Raw genomic sequence first — 21,718 nt, forward strand, 5'->3', positions numbered from 1 at the left:
ACTTGTTATATTTATTGCATAAAGTTTTATGTCCCCTGATTACATTTTTCTTTCTAAAAATATATAATACATAACACATATGTGCATGTGTATGTAAGTATATAACTTATGTATGCACCTTGACTTTTTTCCCATGGGATGGTAGGTCTTGAGAGAAGAAAGCTTTCTTCCCTCTATCATAGAAGCCAGATTTGACTGTCCCTTTGCCACCCTAAATTCAACATGTCAAAAATTGACATTATCTTCACTCCTTAGCCAGTCTCTGTTTCTTTGAAAATTAATGTGGTTTAGTGAAAAAGAATATTTGGAGTTTTTGGAGACAGAGGCCCTGATTCCCACCATTAACTGTGTGCCCTGGGCTAAGTCTTTTAACTTCTAGACCTCAATTTCCTCATCTATAAAATGAGATAGTCTCTAAGATTTCTTCTAGCTTTATATCTATGAAAGTATGATTCAAGTGGCAGCAGTATGAAAACCCACAACAACCAGAGACCTTGGAAATATAAGCAGCCTGGTCCTTCCTTATATGCCCTTAAAAACAATAACAACCAAGGCTCATGGCCTATCACTGAGAAATCTTTAAAAATCTTACCTAACTTTAATTTCTATAATTTGATGACGTATCTCTTAGAAGAATCCACAAAAAAGACCTGAATTCAAGTACTGAACAAGTTATAACTCTGAGCCTCAGTTTTTTATCTCTGTAACATGGAGATAATACCTACCACATATAGTTCTTGTGATGATTAAATAGAACATGAATTAATCAGAGCTGTGAAAGAACTTGAGAAATGAAAAGTGCACTTTCTCACCTTCCTACCTCAGCCTTTATCCTCTACATCTCACCTAGTAAAACAACTTTCTAACTAGTCTTTTTACTTCCTGCCTGTACTTTACCTGCCCTTGCTTTTTGCACTTCGCTGATTAAAAAAACCTAGAATGAGTTATTGCTCCATTTTTAACAAGTCTAAACTACTCTGATTGGCTTTTAAGATTCTGCCTTCAACTTCTTTCCTACTTAATATGATGAATCCCTCCTCATCTTTATGCTATTTTACAACTCTCTTCCTCTCTGTTTCTAGGCAGCCAAGTTCAAAACCTAAGATTCATCTTCATGCATGTCTTCTTTCTCCTTCTTCCCCCAATCCTATTGATTCTTTCTTTGGAAATGAGTATGATTTAGTAAAAAGAGCACTGTATTTAGGATTATAGGCCCTGGTTCTCATTATTTACTGTGTCCTTGGGTAAGTTTTTAAACTTCTAGACCTCAGTTTCCTCATCCTTAAAATGAGATAGCCACTAAGATTCCTTCTAGCTCTTTATCTATGAAAGTATGATCTACCTCAGTAAGATAGTGTACAATAAACCCAAAGATCCCACCTTTGGGGACAAAACCCCACAATTTGACAAAAAATTGCTGGGAAAATTGGAAAACAGTATGGAGAGATTAGGTTTAAATCAACAACTCACACCCTACACCAAGATAAATTCAGAATAGTTGAATGACTTAAATATAAAGAAGGAAACTAAGAGTAAATTAGACATAGAATAGTATACCTGTCAAATCTATGGGAAAGGAAAGATTTTAAGACCAAGCAAGAGATAGAGATTACAAAACGTAAAATGAATAACTTTGATTACATTAAATTAAAAAGGGTTTGTATAAACAAAAACCAATGCAAACAATATCAGAAGGAAAGCAACAAATTGGGGAAAAATCTTTATAGCAAAAACCTCTGACAAAGATCTAATTACTCAAATTTATAAGTGGCTAAATCAATTGTACAAAAAATCAAGCCATTCCCCAATTGATAAATGGACAAGGGGCACGAATAGGCAATTTTCAGATAAAGAAATTAAAACTATTAATAAGAACATGAAAAACGTTCTAAATCTCTTATAATTAGAGAAATGCAAATCAAAGCAACTCTTAGGTACCATCTCACACCTAGCAGATTGGCCACTATGACAGCAAAGGAAAATAATAAATGTTGGAGGGGATGTGGCAAAATTGAGACATTCATGCATTGCTGGTCGAGTTGTGAATTGATCCAACCATTCTGGAAGGCAATTTGGAACTATGCCCAAAGGGAACTAAAAAGCTGCCCTTTGATCCAGCCATAGCACTGTTGGGTTTGTACCCCAAAGAGATAATGGGGTATGTGCACAAAAAAGAGATATGTGCACAAAAATATTTAGAGTGTTGCTCTTTGTGGTACCAAAAAATTGGAAAATGAGGGGATACTTTTCTGATTGGGGAATGGCTGAACAAGTTGTGGTATCTGTTGATGATTGAATACTATTCGGCTCAAAGGAATAATAAACTAGAAGAATTCCATATGAACTGAAATGACCTCCAGGAATTAATGCAGAGTGAAAGGAGCAGAAACAGGAGAACATTAGACATAGAGAAGGATACACTGTGGCACAATCAAACAGAATGGACTTCTCTACAAACAGCAATTCAATGATCCAGGACAATTCTGAAGGACTTAGGAGAAAGAACACTCTCCAAATCCAGAGAAAGAACTGTGGGAATAGAAACATAAAAGAAAAACAACTGCTTGATCACATGGTTTGATGGGAATATGATTAGGGATGTAGACTCTAAATGATCACTCTCTTGCAAATATTAATAATATGGAAATAGCTCTTGATCAATGATACATGTAAAACCCAGTGGAATTACTCTTTGGCTATGGGAGGGAGATGAGAGGAGGGGAGGGAAAGAATATGAATCATGTTAACAATGGAAAAATATTCTAAATTAATTAATTAAATAAACTTAAATAAAAAACAAAAATAGATTTAAATTAAAAAATAAAAAAGTATGATCTAAGTGGCCTGCAGGGTTCTCTTTCTTCACCTTCCACTACAAGTTTTAGTGTCAAAAGACTTTGAGGATCAAGTCCCAGCTCTGACACTAGCTATGTGACTAAGCAGACCTCTTCACTTTTTTTTTAATCCCTTACCTTCTGTCTTAGTTTTGATTCTAAGACAGAAGAGCAACAAGGGTTAGACAATCAAGGTCAAGTAGTTGTGGGGGGTCTTGAGGTGAATCCCAGGTTCGGGACAGATACCCTTTGCAAGAATGCAAGATTACATAACTTAGCTTAGAAATAAAAATAGAAATTTATTAATTTGGTATTCATGTTGAGTTTGACTGGAAGGACAGTGCAGGCGGGATACTGCCTCCTAGAGGAAATGGATTCTGGGCTTTATATACCCTTTTGACAACAGGGTCTACATGACTAGAGATAATGGAATGGAATGAGGTTGGGCAGAAGTGGGGGATGTTTCTTATCTGACCAGGGCTAAAGTGATGTTTTGTGTCCCAAAGACACAGGGGTTGACAGGGCATAGTTTAAGGGATAAGTAGATGTTCTAGATTATAGTCTGATGTTATCAGAGTATAACCCGAAGATGTATAGCTGTGTCCATCTCAAAATCTAGGGGAGAATCCAGGGAGAATATTTCTTGCAGGGGTCTTTCCTTGTCTGGAGTCTCTGATGCCCAGAGTTACCTTTTCCTCAGCATTAACAAGAATGCAAAGAAGGAAGGAATTTTCCTGCTTTGTGCTTGACCTGAAACCCTTCTAGGACTTGGGGTATCCAAGGGAAACCCGGGGTCCCATGCCAAAGTAACTTGTCCAAGGTCATATAGGTAGAAGTAGCTAGGCCCAATTTGATCCCAGAATCTCTGGATTCTAGACCTGGTGCTCTATCTACTGTATTACCTAGCTATCCCAGTTCCCTTACTTTTAAAAATGTGTTTCCTCATTGGTGAAAAGGAGATAATATAATACCTACTTCATAGGAATGGAAAGTACTGCATAAATGTCAGCTCGTATAGAGAGAGAACTGGATTTGGAGTCAGGAAAACCTGTTTCAAATCCTGTTTAAACATTTATTAATTCTCTATAACTGAAAAAATCTTTTCCCTTTATTCAGTCTCAGTTTCCTCATTCATAAAACGGCAGTAATGAAATGATTAAAATTCTCTGGCTAATGTATATTAATTTATAATTATTTATTAGTAAAAGTTAGAGAAAGAGAAAATCACCTGGCTATGCCACAGTTGTCTCTGCCAGCCAAAAGAGGCCATGCCAACAAGTCTCCAGTTCAAGAGAGATAAAAACCAAAAGCCCAAAAAAGTCCTTCCCACTTCCTTATTCCCTTCTCTTATAAAGCCATTGATGTCACTCCTTCTGGGTTTCTCTGGTTGGACTATCTTGACCTCAGATGAGGTCAGAGGCCAATTTTTCTGAGGCCAGGAGTCATGCAGGACTAGAGGCCAGCCTCTTCTCAGAGGACAAGGAGCCATGAAGCCTCTGGCATAGCAAGCTCACCCAGTCAAAGGATGGGGCTGATACCCACCAAAATGGGCTTTCAAAGGAATAAGGGGTAGAATTTATATTAAATTCAGAGTAATAACATCTATAGTACCTCACAGGATATTATGAAGCTCAAAGGAGATAATATCTGTAATACATTTTGTAAACATTAAAGGACTATATAAATATTAATATTACTAATATAAGAATTATTATAAGAAATCCAACTAAGAAAATCATTTAAAGGACATTCAAGGATAAAAACAGAAGAGCATTTTGAATAGAACAAAAATAGGAAAGAGCTGCAAAAAATATTCTAATAAATTTTTCTCCATCAAAGATAGTTGTCTTCCCACAATAGAAGCTAATATTTCAGATGTGTTTATAGGTGAAGTAGAAATGGCACTAAAGAGAACAAAGAAAGAAAAGGTATCTGAATTGGACTAAATATAAAGGAAGGAGATCTATGCTATCCATGATTCAATGGTGAAGGTGTTGGGGGATCAATATCAATATACATGATATCTGAAAGAGGTGAAGATACCAAAGGTGTAGGTGAAGAAAACCCTCAGACCTTATTAATACCAAAGACCCTCCAAACACTAGTAACTACCCTCCTATATATATGCTTTCACTTCACAGAAATATGTATGAGAGCAATATACACATGAATCAAGACCACACTAGATGAGGGTATTGAGAAACAAGCAGTCTTTTATAAATTATATTCAACAATGGACTACATCTTTTGTAGTTCAGCCATTTTAGTTGTGTCCAAATCTTCATGACCCTGTTTGCGTTTTCTTGGTAAAGATACTGAAGTGGTTTGCCATTTCCTTCTCCAGCTCATTTTACAAATAAACATAGACAAATGGGTTTGAATGACTTGGGTCACACAGTTAGTAAGTGTATGAGACCAGATTTTAACTCAGAAAGATGAGTCTCCCTGACTTCATTCTGTCCACTGTGCCACCTAGCTCCCTAGACTTCATCTTTACCATTTCACATTTAATTGATATAAAGAGCATAGAATGCTATTGTACTTATTATTGTCCGTTTTGAAAAAACATTTGATTTGGTAGAACCAAATGCTGGTTCAAAAAAAAGTGTTTCTCCTATCCATTCATACATCAAAACTCATTCAAGATTCCTTGGAAAAACGTAACAGAAATACATTCAATGTAACTCTGACAAAAACCATCAGACAAGGGAGATGTATGCTGGCCAAAGATGCTTCATCTGTCACTGGGATGAAGATCTAGGAAAGACTGAATATTAGAGAGAAAGAGGTGGCTAAAGGGGTAGTATTCCAGAGGAAAGAGGGATAGGATGAAGGGGACAAGTTGAGTCCTCATTCTCTGTGAATTTCCTCATTCACAGAGACAGAAACAAAAGAGAGAATAGAGAATGTTGAAAGGGAATTTTAAGGTATAGAAATAAGAAGGGCAGGTAGGCAATACAATGGATAGAATGTCAGGCCTGGAGTCAGGTAGACTTATCTTTTTAAGTTCAAATTTGGCCTCAGATACTTACTAGTTGTGTGACCCCAAGCAAGTCACTATATTCTCTTTGCATCAGTTTCCTCTTATAAAATGGGCTGGAGAAGGAAATTGCAAGCCACTCCATTATCTTTGCCAAGAAAACCCCAAATCAGGTCATGAAGAGTCAAACACAACTGAGAAATGATTGAACAACAGCTTGTAATGTATGGGCTTTACTTTACTTTTCTTTTTTCAGTAAAGTATGTGCAAGATCTTCTAAGGTCAGAGTAAGGGAGAAGGATTGGTGTCTGGAGCTTGAGGAAAGAAGAAAAAATTCAGAACAAATACTTTGTCAAGTAAGGGAGAGTAAAAGGATTTCAGTGGAAGGGAGAGAAAACATTTGACATTATTTGACAAATTTATAATGGATCCAGTCAGTAAGGTTGAACAACTTCTTCCAGTAGAATTCAGCATCTTGAAAATAGGGGCAGAAAATGCATATAGTTGGGGTAACTGATGGTTAGACTTTGGAAAGGGATGAATAGCTTCTGCCTTGGAACCAATGCATAGTATTGATTCTAAGAGGGAATATAAGGGCTTTTTTTTTTTTTGAGAGTATTGGTAGGAAAAGCAGTAAGGGGTAAAGAGTCATATGAGGATGAAGAATAGGATTAGGAGAAGGAAGAGATGAGATCATAAGAAGCTATAGTCTCAGAGACAGCCAAGCCTGGAAACAAGAGGTACTGAGTTCAAATCTGGCTGTAGACATTTTCTAGCTGTGTGATCCTGGGCAAGTCATTTAACTTCCAATTGCCTAGCCCTTACAACTCTTCTGCCTTGGAACTGATTCTTAGAATCTTTTCTAAGACAGATGGTTAGGGTTTTAAAAAAATCAACAACAACTATGGTATTAGAGGAATTTCAGAGTTCTGGATTATAGAAAATTGCTGCTGCTCTTAAGAGTATGACTATCCCTGTGTGGCTGAGGTAGAGTGAAAGTCTAGATTGTGGCAAGTGAGTAGGTTGATAGACTGGGAGGCCAGGCCATTTGAGGGGAGATTATTGTAATATTTATTGAGAAAGGAAATGTGAGGATTGGAAAAATGAGAGATAATGGGAGGTTTGTATGGGGTATGGAGGAGTTGAGGAGAGAGGGAATATTGCTCGGTGAGGCAAAGGAGGGAGATGCCCCTTGCTGAGAGGAAACAGCAGGGGTCCAATAAGGACTGTTTGTCCTGGAATGACTGAACTGAAGTTCAACTCCCTCTATGACCAGAAAGAATAGTCCACTTATCTGACTGCGAATTCAAATAATATAAAGTTTAATAACCAGTTGGAATTGGAGTTCTTTCCTCAACTTCAGAGTTCGGCCAGGCCCCAGAGGTTGGCGGAGGGTTCTCCCACTCCCGTCTACTCTATATCAGTCCAGTTTTGTCTAATTCACAATCTTAGCAGTAGACAGAAAGCAAACACAGTTTTTGTTCTAACCTTCAGAAATAACAGGCCTGAATCTTTGGGCTGAACCAAGAAGAGGAACACCACACCAGACTGGGCTGAACAAGCTCCTACCTCCTCCAACACCAGGAAGCAAGTCCCCCCCCCCCCAGGAAGGAAGTGCTAGTCACAAGACCCAACTGCCACTCTCAGATGCCCCTTCCCCCACCAACTGTCAGTCTTGTTTCCTTTCCACAATATACACATATATATGTGATGGATGTATATACACATACTCTATTTGCACATATGTATGTGATATGCATATATGTATATTGCCTCTATCTATGTATATACATGTCCATTAATTCATTTATTCATTCATTTAGAGATAGTAGAAGCACTATAGGCAGGATTTGAGGTGATAAGTGTGGCTCTGAGACATGTGCAAAACTCAGTGACAAAGGAAGGCAAGAATAAAAACAACCAGGGTCTGGATAATGTGAAATATCTACGTGGAATAAACCTTAGAGGAGATGTTGCTGAGAACCAGCAGCAAGGAACAAGGAATATACCTACTCTTCCTCTTGGCTGTGAGCCATAATGAATGCAATCAGCAACAAACCTTCACTGAAGCACAACTCTGAGTATATTCAATTTATTGGAGAGACCAGTGGTCCCTAATGAATTGGGTCCAAGACCTTCCTTCTCTTCTGCTTGAGAGCAAATATTTATACAGAATTAGAGACTACTAAAAATAGAATGACATAGTACAATTTGTGATTGGTCACTTCCAGAAGCCATGGAGACCCTAGGAGTGGCAAAAGGACATGTAAAGCAATCATGACTGTTTTGTCAGCTGGTCTTCAGATCATCAGTTATAGATTATCTTGGCAGTGGGTTTCTACAAGCCATCAACTAATAGGCTTGGTGAGTTGTAATGGGGACCTTAGGAAGTTAAAGCCTTAAACCAAAAGTCACTGGGAAGTGGGCAGTAATGATTCACAGAGAGGAAAGGGAGTATCACTAAGGTATATTAACTTTATTTCAAGCATGGCCTACTTAGAAGTGGGAAGTGGCAATACTAATAAATCCTTTGAACAAGTTTCATACAATATGAAACTATCTGATAAATCAATCCCAATTACTGTAATCATTAATACATAGTGGATTAATTAATTATAACTTCTAACCTAACAGGCATTAACTCAAACTTAATTTTACTCTTCAGTGAAAGAGAATTTTTACTCCCTTTGTCTATTTTAAGTTGATCAATCAAGAACCTAAAGTACCCCTACTTAACATTTAGAAAGTCCATAACAAAGAAAGTTCACCCTAAAAGGCCATAAGTACGCCCCCCCCCCCACACACACACAGCAGTGCTAGGCAAATTGAAAGGCTGTAATTAATTCCTGAGATGTGACAGGAGAACTGATGGTCAGAGGAAATTATTTATAGGTGGGAGCCTGAGAGAGAGTCAGGTCTTTATTCTAGCTCTTCATTCTTGGAGACTCTTAGCCTCACAAGCCAGAGCTCTGGTGAGATTCTTGGCAGTCTTGGCCTTGTGTGTGCTGAAGGTTCTCGGTAGTTTTTCAGTGTCTTTTGCTCTTTGGATTTCAGCTTCCTGATCCAGACTTTAGATTCTGATGAAATTTGAATTTTGTATTCATATTCCCAGTCTGGAGGCACTAGGATTAGGACTTAGGGTATTTTTAGTTAGGTGATAATTTTCTACCTCCTTCCTAAATTTCCCACTTTAATATCTGTACCTTGCTGTAAGTACAACAACCTTGTGACTTAAGAGTTAATTTTATAAACGGCAACAACCACAATTCTTTATTATTTTTATCAAACCAAATTTTTAACTATTACATTTGGCACCAATTTTAATTATTACTCTGTTCAATTCACTAACACAATCACTGATACCAATCAAATTCTAATGAAATAAATCAATGTTAATTAAAGTGAGTAGTATATTGAAATTATCTTTACATAGCCAGTTTGTTGGGTCAAGTGAAAGAAGTTGCATCCAAAAACAGAGGGCTATTGGGGATATGGTAACTTCTAAGAGGAGTCAATTTCCATAAAAACAAGAAAGTGGAAGAATTATGGGAGGAAAAAGTCTAATATTATGAAGGACAATTTGTCAAAAACAAAATGTTCTGAAGGGGAAAAGAGAAGGAGAAGGCGGAGATAAATAGGAACTTGGGAGAGGTACAGCTGAAACCAAAGGTCACTAATGGTCTTTTTTATTAATCAGTGATCTTTTCTCAGTCTCCCTTCAGCTCAATCTCTCTGTAGCATCTAGTTAACAATTCTCTTATTATGATTCTCTTCCATCTCTGTCTCCTTTGCAGGTTCATCTGTCCTGGGTTCTGTAAACCTCAAAATTCCTTAGACTTATAAATGTTGGAAATTTCACCATTGGGATATTTCATACTTGGAAAATTTCTTACTGATAGTCTATTGGAATGGGAACTCCATTGGCATGGGAGGTTCCTTCTCTTCCCTTCTTAAGATTACTTTAGGACAGAAACCCTTTGCTGAACAATGGAAAGGACTTTGACCTATGCTTAAGCATAGAACAGGAATTTCTTTGAGTCTTGATTGATTTTAGAATTGATACAATGGAGATACTTGGAATAAATCTCCACCCTATTCAGTCCTAATAGGATTGAGTAAGGGCTGCAGCCTAGATCAAAATTTAATTATTCCAATCTCTACCATACTCAAGTTAACAGGATTTAGAAAGGGCTGTAACAAAGGAGTAAAGATTTAATCATTTGAAAAATATGACCTTCAACAGACATGTGCAAAAGCCAGAAACCTCTGGGCGGTCCTGGGTTAAGCGAGAGCCTCCATTGACAGGGAAATTGATGAAGAGTGATTGGTAGATGTGAGGACTGAGGGGAGGCAACTTGGATGGTGTCCTTAAAGATAGGAGGGTCTGGAGACTGGAGAGGTGGTTGAGTTTTTGAGCGGTGTGGTTCCTGGGCTCTGAGGAAGCTTGCTCTGGAGGAAGCTGAAGGTGGGGGCCTCTGAGACTGTTTCTCCATTTTGGACACGTGAGTAATAGGGACTGATCTTTTTTCTTTGCCCCAGCTATCTAAGGGCTTGGGCCTTTTGGCCCAGCCTAAACAGAAGGGGTATTTAAGCCCTATTCCCTTCTCTCTATATATATATCAGTCTTTTAAAGTGATTCCCTTGTAACAGTTCTCCATTTGAGTGACTCCTAAATCTACATATCTAAACTGCATCTCTCTCCTGACATCTCCAGATCTCAGCTTGTCAACCCAATCTGAAGTATTGTGATGTCCATGGCTGAATAATATTGACAACCTGGAGGGAGTTCAGAAAAGGGCAACCTACATGGTAAAAAGGCTTTGAGCTCATGACAGATGATGGGTTAAAGTAACTGTGCATGGTTCTCTGGAGAAAGGAAGATTTAGGAAGGACATGGGGGAAGAAAAATTATATTGTTTTGTTTGACTCCCTAAGGACAATAGGTGACAGTTTCAAAAAGGCAGATTGAGACTTCATGTCAAGAAAAGCCTGCTAAGAAATATAGCTATCAAAAGTAGAATGGCCTTCCTTGAGAGTATTGGGTTCCTTCTTCTTCTCTAGTTCCCTCCTCCTTCAATCAGAGGCTGGATAATTACTATGGGTTCAACTAAGCCCTTTCTAGCTCATTAATTCTGTGATTCTTTTTAGATCTCTGAAAGGTATTTCAAACTTATATCCAAAACAATCAATTCCCCCTTAAACCTAAACTTCTTAACTTCCTAACTTCTGTTGAGAAATCATATGGTCTTCAAACTCAAATAGTTGCCAAATCATGTTGATTCTACCTCCTTAGCATCTCTCTGTCCATCCCTTTTCTCTGGACTCACACAACTATTCTAGTTCAGAACCTAGGCACTTCTTAACTTCTAATTAGTCTCCATACATTCAGTTTCTTCTCACTCTAATCTATCCTCTATTCCCTGCTTGATAAGCTCCAAAGACTTTCATTTGCTTCTGGGATCACATACAGAATCCTCTGTTGGGCATTTAAAGTCCTTTATGACATGGTTTCCAACCCATTTCCAGGCTTCTTATATTACTCTCATTCAAATACTCTATAGTCCAATCAAATAGGCCTCTTGGATATTTCTCATATACAACATTTCATCCCCTACCTCTGTACTTTTGCCAGACATGGAATCCCCCAGGCAATGTGTTATTTTTTATTTCTGCTTCTTGGAATCCCAAGTTCTATTCAAGGTTCAGTTCAAGTTCTACCTCCAACAACAGGAGGCTTTTCCCAATTCCTACCCCTCTTTTTAGTATCCTCTTTATCACTGTTTCCCATTGTATTTATTCTGTACCCCTTCTTTAACAATCTGTAAACCTATCTGCCCAATAGAATATAAGGTGCTTGAGGGCAAGGGCCTTCTTGGAAGTACCTGGAATATGAGAGACATTTAATGCCTTTTGATTGACTGGACAAGGATCAGGAAATAGAAAGGGTTAGGGTGGGAGTGAAGAATTTTTGCCAAAACAATTTTCTTCTTGGAATCACAGGGATTTGAAAAAGCAAAAGAAAAGAGAAAAGAGTTTACTAGCTTTAGGACAGGAAATTGTCACATCCTTCCCAGTAAGCAATGGTTCTGTCCCAGGCCCCAGTTAGAATGCTGATTTGATTTCTTCCTAGTATGAGATGGAGTTGAAGTTGTGGATCTAATTAGGTACCTAGGTGGCTTAATGGAAACAGGCCTGTACTTGGACTCCTATAGTGAAATAAGAGCTAGCAGAAGTTGTGGGACAGTTATTTTATTTTATAGGATTTAATTAGGATATAACAATTTGTGGTCTCTCTAAATTAGGGCTATTAAATTTTGTTTAAAATGTCTACATCACTAATGTTCAAATTTTCCATTAAGAGTGAATTATTATATTTTTACAAACAAGATTGCTGTGTTGTATCCTTGATTCATTCATTCAGTAAAAGTAGGCTATTGTAGTAGAAAAATTTTGCTTACCTGGATTCCAGTCCTAAATCTCTATAAAATATTTTGGCCCTCCCTACTGTAAAAATTTTAAATTAAATCTCATATAATAAAAAATATTATATTTTAAGGAGGTTTATTAAATGATCATTAGAAATCAAGGAATAAAGAGGATACCAAATAAAAAACACGTGCCCATGGCTGGTTAGCCATTTTCAAAATCCCCACCTTACCACCATCACCACTGATTGCTGCATCATGCCAAAGAGAGTGTGGGAGGAGTTACTGCCAATTAAATACCAATAACATGATCTTGACAATGTGGAGATACAGGAGAGATTATAGGGAATTTTGGGAAATACTAAGGACTTCTGGGGAATTAAGTCAAAGATTCAAAATCTCTATACACTTCTTACCAGAGAAGAAGTCTGAATTTTTTCTTATTCTTTTACAGGATGGATTACAATGCTTTTAATTATACAGCATTTATTTATTTATAGTTATTAAAATTTGAGCCAAGCATTTGGTCATAGGCTATATGTAGGTCAATGTTAACATTTCTAGCCTTCGTGAGTTCTCTGCTAGCTTTCACATTCTTTAACTTTTTACTTACCATATTAGCCAGAATATAGTGAGAGTTTTCCCCCCCAATATGTACCTTTGAAAGTCCCATTCCCATTATATTTGAGCACTTCCAGTTTGAAACCATAAGTTCTATATTGTGCACCTTAGCATGCATTTTAGCGCATCTATTTATAATCACTACATTGTAAATGAATTGAGAATTCGTGTTATGATGCAACATTGTTTAAATGTACTGGAAGTGTCTTGAGGAGAACACTGAAAATAGTTTTAGACTAAATTGTTGCAACTTCACGTATGTGTTGTCTCACGATAGCTCTAACGCCAGTGTTTTTGGTTTTGGTAGCATTTACACCAAGGTTGTGTTTATAATTTCTGAACATTTACCTGTTATTTATCTGATGATAGGTAGAGAGAATAATATTGACCATGTTGAAAAAAAGGCTTCTTTCAAAACTTAATAAAGGAATCCCACAAAGTTATAATATGAACTTTAAAATACTTGTGGTTCAGGAGGCAGAAAATACAACGTTCAAGCTTTGAAGAAGTATGGTGTTCCAGAAGCAACTGTAGTGTTTCCTCTTTCTGAGTTACCCTTCTCAAAATGCTTGAAATCATACTATATTTGGGGTCCTATTATATTTGGGCTAATATGGTATATTAACTTTAAAAAAGAAATTGGGTATATTTGCATATTAAAAGATAAAATATATTATAATATGAAATACTTTTTTTTAATGTATTTCTGAGTTTCTAAACTTTTCCTTGTGTCATCTGCTGGTCTTTGCATGTAGTCTGCGCAAAATTCCCCCCCAAATTCCCATTTAATGTCTTATGCCAGCCAGTGATATATTGAAACTTCAATGGGGAAAGCTGAAATGTGGAAAGCATATATATGCTACTTACTTGGCCCTCACCACAAGGAAACTGAGACTACAGAAAGAGGTTAAATGATTTACCTAAGGCCTCATGCCTAGTGTCTGAGGCACGATTTGGTCCAAGGTTGTCTCAACTCAAAGTCCACTACTCAATCCACCAAATCACCTAGCTACCACTTAATACATAAATGGATTTGGAATAGATGATCAGAAGACCCTTTCCAGTCCTTTTTTTTTTTTAAGATTGTAAAAAGTTTGCTTGAAAAAATGCTGATCCATCCTTTCTGGAAAGCAATATTGCAATTATGCAAAGAGTGACCAAGCTATTAAAAACCTTTGGCTCAAGAGATTTCACTGCAAAGGAGTGCAATAACAGAAAGGTCTCTTATGCACCAAAAATGTTATAGTAGCATTTGTTTTAATGGTGGCAAAAAGCTAGAAATAAAGTAGATGCTTGACGATGAGGGAATGGCTAAAAGCAGTGTATTACTGTGGAGTACATAAGACAGTAAAAATATGATGAATACAGAATATCATGGAGAGTCATATTAAATGACATAAGTAGAACCTGGAATATAATATGCATAAAGATTGCAACAATGTAACTGGACCTGGAAACAGAACAAAACAATCGAAATCGAATACTGTGAAGTTATAATGATTAACAGACTCCAAAAAGAGAGAAAAAGAGAAATGGCGTCTCCCCCTTCTTAGTAGAGGAGTTACCAACGCCAAGTTTAAGATATCCAGGACGCGACAGGGAGAGGAATATGTAGTAGTAAATGTAAGTGATGTAAAAACAAAATGTATCAATAAAAGCTAATTTTAAAAAAATGAATACTGAAACCCTGAACACGGCAGCAACTTTTGAGTTCAAAAATTCATTCAAAAGCCAAATTCGGCAACAGAGAATAATAAGAATAATAGATTAAACTCTTACTAGAAAAAGTAAGATAGATACTGGTGACTTTCGCAAAAAATGATCAGAATTTACAAAGAGTTTGTAGAAATTTAGATTGTGAAGTAAGCCTCAACTTCACACCACTTTTAGGTAGGGAAGAGCAAATTCCATCAGAACAATTATCTGCAGTTTGAAACGCTGGAGCCTGGGGAAAGACCCTGGGTTGGGAAGGTGGGAATCTCTTGGTACAGTTCTTTCTCAACACGCCACGCTGTCTGGATAGGTGGAAAAGACCACCTGGACCACAGCAAACTCCGGCGGCACCTAAATCCAGGGATGGAGCTGCTGCTTGCCTAGCAGAGACACACCTCCCCGCAACTGCTCTCTCATTGGTCTACAGCCCTGGTTGGCCTTTGTGACGTCAGGGGCTGGTAGTTGGAGAGAATCCAGATTAGGAAGGGTGGAGTAAACCCAAAACGAGTGTGAAACCGTACGCGAGATGGGCGGGGACTGTGGAGAAGGTGTGCCGGAGGCCTGCGGGAGGCGGAGCTTCGAGGCTAGAGCCCGTGACGCGGTCTGGGAGGGGGCGGAGTGTTACCGGCTCCGAGCTCGCGGAGGTACCCGAAACGAGGTAAAGCGAGACCGTCGTAGCGGTATAAAAAGGACCCGCTTCTTATTCCCGGTTGCTTCTTCTGCAGCTGGCCTGTTATCAGTCATGTCTTTGAGGAGCAGTCTCTCGAGGCTTTTTCAGAAGCAAGCTCATTCCGCATTCAAGAAATCCGTTCACTCGGTGGCTGTGATCGGAGCTCCGTTCTCCAAGGGGCAGGTGAGACCGCGAACTCCGCGCCGGGGTGGGCGGGGGAGGAAAGGATCCCCCTTTTTCCGTGACCCAGAGCAGAGGTTTCTCCCGCCGAGTCTTGGGGCGGACAGCCTCATTGATCCTCCCGCTGGAGGTCGGGGTGGGGGAGGGGAGAAGGCGAGCCAGAGGGTTTACCCCTCTGGGGAGGGGGTCGGGAACACGTGGGGTCTTCCTTGTTGTGGAGCCCGGGATGGAGGGCACGGAGGAACCGGCAGATTTCCGCTTTAAAGGCTATTAGGAGGAAACAGAGGGAGAGCACGAGGATCTCCCTGGATTAAGAGATGGTTGGAAAGAGAGATGGAGGGTTTCTCCATTGGGGCTGGAAGATGAGAAACAGACGGCTCCTCCTCCCGAGCCCTCCCCGATTGTTTCGGGTAGCTCGAAGCAAAGCCTCCTAGTTGAGGCTGGGGGAATTTGTCTTAGGTGGAGAGAAGGTATTGACCTAGAAGGTGTACCAGTGGAAAAGACACGAAGGTGCTTCTAGGCAAGGGAGGGGTTGTTTTGTTCTCGATAGTAACCGGGGCGGGGTAGTCCCAGGAATGGGAAGAGTCTGCTAGTTCTAGCTTTGTGACCTTTAATAAATCGATTTACCTATCTGGCTAGCCTCGGCTTCATTGAATGAGACTAAAAAAATTTCTTAAGGTCCCTAGCTCATAAGTTCTGTGATCAAATTAATTGAGGCTCATTTAAAAATGAAATGTATAGTGATGTTTACCCAAACACTTTTCCAGTTCTGGTGACTCTAAATCCATACCCCAGCATCTGGTGAGCTAATAAAGTCTTAGGGGCTGGATCTAAAGACTTAATTTGATTAACATTCATTAACAAATAAAGAAAAGATTAGATTTTCAGAAAGTATCTTCTGCCTCAATTTGTCACCAGAATCTTTCTGTGTTTGTGTGACAGAAACGAAGAGGAGTAGAACATGGTCCTTCAGCCATAAGAGAGGCAGGGTTATTGAAAAGGCTCTCCAACTTGGGTAAGTTGTCGTGTTTTGTCTTTGTGCTGTAGAAAATGAGCTGGCCAGCCTCAAAGGAAGAGGAAGCTTTGAACCTGTGGTAGATTTGAAACTAAATGTGGCAAAAAAATGAGTCATTTTCTCTGAAATTTAGTGTTGCCTTCAATTGCATCTTATCCCTCGAAATAAGCCTTTAAAGATAGCATATTTAAATACTGTCCTTTGTAATGCCAGGGAGTTGAGAGTAGAGCTGAACCAGACTGTATGCAATGGTGCTAAATGACCAGAAAGTAATGGAAAAGGAGCTCTCAGTGGTTTACTAGCCCCCCCCCCTTTTTTTCTACGCAAGTCAAATATGATGACTTAAGGACTTTGTAAAGATTGATTGTTTTAATAAAAAGTTCTCTTATCTTTTCCAGTGCAGACATAGCAGTGCCATTTATGACTCATCATAGTCTCATACCCATTTCCTCTTTAAATAATACTGGTTTCTCCCCTCCCCAGACTATATAGAGAAATCATTCTATATTAGTATTATTGGAGTAATTGGCATGTGAGCATTCTCCAACAACTAGTAAGAAATAAAAATAAGAAAGTCAGTAGGTGATACATGATAAAAGACAAGGTCTAGGAAGCCTAAAAATAAATTTTCTTTAAAAAAAAAAAGATATTGACTAAAATATCAATCAAGATAACATGGATAATTGAAAATTTCCAATTTTATCCATAGGTTTCAGCTTATTCCCTTCTAAGTTCTTTTACCAAAGCTGTTAACAAGTGACAAGACTAAAATTTCAATATATAACTGTGGTGGAGTGAGTAGGGTTCAATTTTTCCTATTTGCCCCTCCCCCACTTTTTACTGACTCTCTGTCTAGATGAGTTTCCTGGTATAAACCTGTATATCAAAGGAGCCTTCATTCTTCCTCCCTCCTGCCTTCTCAACAACCCCCCACCCCTCCCCCCAATCTTCCAAAGCCTGGGCACTGGCAAAACATCTCTCTCTTCCACTTTGATATTCTTTCTCCACCTCCCTCCAAGGTATCCTTCCAACAGCTTTTTGGAGTCCACCCAGACTAACCTGTTACTAATACAGTTTATAAAGACCAGGTATACCTGCTCCAGGGGGAAAGACTTCTGAAATTTAATTGAAAGAGCCCAAGAGTAGAAAGTTACAGTTTCTACTTTGGGATCTATAGTCCAAGATGAGTTTTCAGCAACACAACCTCTTTTCCTGACACTTGATCTGGCCCAAACCTTGCCTGGCCTTGTTTGTTCTGGCAGCTGCCTCTGACCTCACCCAGGTTTCTTTAACTTTATCTTTCTTCCCCATCTTCCTTGAGCCTTTTTTGAGATTGAGTTGGAACCACTCAGACCACCTTCATTGGGCTGCTAGCTTTTGCTGTCTCTAGCTTCAGTAAGCTTAAATATAATCTTTTACTCAGGTAATGGGGGGGGGGGCGAGGGGAGGGCACCCTCCCCCCAAGAGCCAGAATCTTTAGCTTAGTCAGCTACCTATTTCTGCTTTTTAGGGACTTGGCTTTGAGACCTGCCATCCTCTCTGGCAGGTTGGAGAGTGGTAGGGTCCTCCTTTGTTTTTCCTGGTATAGGTCTGGGTCAGTGAGAGAATTTGCACCTAATGTTTGCCAGATCTTTATCTCAGCAAACTAGGCCATTACTTGTCCTTATATTTGCTCAGTTGTCACTAAATAGTTTTGGGGTTCAGGGTTCTGGAGTTTTTCTTTACACTTTTTTTTAATCCTTACCTTCCATCTTAGAATTACTGTATATTTGTTCTAAGGCAGAAGAGCAGTAAGGGCTAGGTAATGGGGGCTAATTGACTTCCCCAGGGTCACACGACTAAGAAGTGTCTGAAGCTAGATTTGAACTTGGGACCTCCTGATTCTTTGCAGTCTTAAAGCTTTCCTGTCCTTGCATATGAGTGAGTAGTATAGAAGCATTCAAATTTGTGGGGTCAAATTCATTGTTTCTGCTGTTTGCTTGGTGCAAAATGGTCTAATTAATATACAACTTTATATGTATATTGGGGCATTTATGGATAGAGCACCAGTCAGGAAGGCTTATCTACCTGAGTTCAGAAATGTCCACAGTCACTTACTAGTTGTGTGACCCTGGGTAAGTCTCTTAACTCTGTTTGCCTCAGTTTCCTCATCAGTAAAAATAAGCTGGAGAAAGAAATGGCAAACAACTCTAGTGCCAAGGAAACCCCAAATGAGGTCATGAAGAGTCACACATGCCTGAAAAGAATGACAAAAACATGTATATTACAGAGAATTCAAATGTTTGTTGATACTCTCCAGATTTTCTTTACTGTCTTCCACATGTTGGTGGAGCTACTGAGTAGTGAAAATAGGTAACTAGCAGATAGAAGGAGAAATCTGGATAATTATGTCATGACCACAGAATAAGAAAGACAAATGTATTATTACATTCTTTCTTGAGCACAATATGTGCTTGCTAAAAATTTGTTGACCATCTGTTTTGAACTCTTGTTTGAGAAAGCTCCTGAGAAGTCATAATCCCCTTGTTCTATTCTGGACTAGATTTTGAAGTCGTCCAAAAAATCTTATCTACTCTTTAATTTACACTCCATTAAAGAAATTCCTACAACCTTAGAAATTTGTCTCAATACTCGTATAGTTGGGAAAGTTGATTCTTGTCTCTAACTTGGGTTTATTCTGTTGCTAATAAATAGCAATGACTGTTCCTCTCATTTTCAGAAGATAATTTGTTGATATCTTTTTTAATATCATTTGTTTTCCAGTGTTTCTTTTTTCCTTTTTTTTTTAAACCCATACCTTCTGTCTTGGAGTCAATATTGTGTATTGGCTCTGAGGCAGAAGAACTGTAAGGGCTAGGCTATGGTTGTTAAGTGACTTGCCCAAGGTCACACAGCTGGGAAATGTCTAAGGCCATATTTGAACCTAGGACCTCTCATCTCTAGGCCTGACTCTCAATCCACTGAGCCACCCAGCTTTCCCCTCTTTTTCCCTTTTAAAAAGCCATCCATTTTAATAGAGAAAAATCATACAACACAACCAACAAATGTGAAAGTTAAATATTATATGCAGTATTCTATACCATAAATCCCCTACTTTCATAAAGAAGCAGGATTAGTACTTCTATTTCTTCTTTGGGGCCAGGCTTGGTCATTTGATTCTATAACATTCAATTTTGATTGCTTATTTACATTTACATTGTTATTGTGTATATTTTTTTCTTGGCTCTATGTTCTTTACTTTTTATTGGTTCCCATAGTTATTTCCATTCTTCTTTGAATTATTCATATTTTCTAACAGTATGGCAATATTCCATTACATTTGTGTACCACAATTTGCTTAGCCATTCCCTAATCAATGGGTACTTGTTTTATTTCCAGCTCTTTGCTACCACAAGAAGTGTTGTTATTCTAAAAGACAGCTTAGCTACTTCTGTTTTAAAATTGCCCTTTTCCTGTTGCTTAAAAATACATGCCTTGTATTCTTTCTTTTTCTTCTTTTTCTGGGAAATTCTGTTTTTAATCTCAGGAAGACGTTGTCCAGCTGTTAAAACCAACTTAAGTGATAAACCATTAATTTTGGGTCCTTCAGACTGTTTTATGACAGGATGTTTCAATTCAGAAGAAATGGGGGAAAATCTAGATTTAATATTCTGACCTCTCTTCTTGCTGATGTCTCCTTTATGGTATAGAAATCACTTAAAAAGAAGTGCTTATTCTCCAGGTTAGCTAGCTATCTTTTTATAAAATTTGAACCACCTTTAGCATTTCTAAAATGAATAAGTGTTTTATTTCCACAACAATGGTATCTGGGCCTTTCTTTCTCTTGGACTTCCTTGAGTATATACTACTACACAGTAGAATTTTTGAGTCAAAAATTATGGACATTTTAGTACTTTTTTTTTAGCATAATTTCAAATTGCCTTTCAAAATAGTTGGACCAGATTCACAGATTAATTAACAGTGTATTAACATAACTTCATTTCCATCATTTGTATCTTTGCAAATTTCCCAGATATGAGGTAAAACCTTGGAGTTGTTTTGATTTGGATTTCTTTTATTAGTTACTTGGTGGTTAACAGTTTGAAATTACTCTTTTGACCATTGCTTTTGCTTATTAATTGAGGAATTCCTTTTGATTCCCTAGTCACCATTGAAGTGGACAGTCTTCTGTGAGCTATATATTCTGGAGATGGCAAAATCAGATTATGGAAATGGACTTCAAACCATAAATTGCTCTGATCTTGGCACTAATTCTGCTTAGTCATCCTAAGGGCATGAGTTCATTCCAAAAGTAGACCTCCCTAGGGACAAAAAATCTCTTACCACCAAGGTCTTATGCCCTCATATATTTTGAAATACTTATACATATGTATGCAATCTTTCATATATTAATATGAGCTATCATAAATTTAATTTCTTATACTTCTTTATCCATTATAACATCTAATTGATTTTACTCATCTTCTTGAAATTGTTATAAAGTGATAAAATATATAAGATTTAGCTTTAAGTGTTATCAGTTATATGTATGAAGGATTTTTTTTTTAAACTGATGCTATCCATTTAATTTCTACAAATTGGATCATGTGTCTATATTGTATAAAAATTCTTTGAGGGCTGTTCTTTAGTTTGCATAAGGTTCATTTGTTAAGATTCTGTTTTGGATGCTGCATTAAGTAGTATGGAACATTTTTATCACTTCTTTATTCATTCTTTATGCTCCTATTATTTTGGTATTCAGTGCCAACCTAGGGGAGTCCCTACGATAATGGTAAAACTTTTTCAGTGTTCTAACCTTTTAGTTTTTTCAAATATGATTTATATTTTTATTGTATAATCTAATTGCTAATTTGTCTAATATAACATATCAGCAGTCTGAAACGGAATACTTAATTCTGTGGTAGTTTAAAATCCATGGTCCTTAGAAGTCTTCTAGCCTACCTGGAGCAAAATAGTTTGAATTATGCAATATTACTGAGCAATGCTAATGTAATTTGAAGTGTATCCGTGTGTGTGTGGGGGGTGGGAGGACTAAGCAAAAAGTCAGCTAAGTGGCACAGTGAATAGAGCACAGAGCCTGAAACCAAGAATTTTGTGCTGTCATTTCAATCATGGTGACCCCATTTAGGGTTTTCTTGGCAAAAGATACTTGAGTGTTTTGCCACTTCCTTCTCCAGCTCATTTTATATGTAGATGAGGAAACTGAGGCAAACTGGGTTAAGTGACTTGTCCAGTGTCACACAGGTAGGTAAGAGGCCACTCCCTGTACTACCTAGCCGT

General features: G+C 38.1%; 1 protein-coding gene across 3 annotated transcripts in view; it reads left to right on the top strand.

The window, feature by feature from the left end:
* Positions 1–14,464: 14,464 nt before the first annotated feature.
* Positions 14,465–21,718, top strand: part of ARG2 (arginase 2) — a 40,515-nt gene continuing 33,261 nt past the window's right edge. The window contains exons 1-3 of one of the 3 annotated variants that reach the window (XM_056810941.1): positions 14,465–14,483; positions 15,299–15,426; positions 16,366–16,438. In XM_056810941.1, the coding sequence (XP_056666919.1) occupies positions 15,316–15,426; positions 16,366–16,438 (184 nt within the window). In that variant the 5' untranslated portion in view covers positions 14,465–14,483; positions 15,299–15,315. Of the gene's footprint in view, positions 14,484–15,053; positions 15,427–16,365; positions 16,439–21,718 lie in introns of those variants that run through there. The other 2 variants (XM_056810940.1, XM_001370015.5) reach the window with 2 other exon arrangements.

Source organism: Monodelphis domestica, chromosome 1, assembly GCF_027887165.1.
Source record: "Monodelphis domestica isolate mMonDom1 chromosome 1, mMonDom1.pri, whole genome shotgun sequence".
Classification (NCBI taxonomy): Eukaryota; Metazoa; Chordata; class Mammalia; order Didelphimorphia; family Didelphidae; genus Monodelphis; species Monodelphis domestica.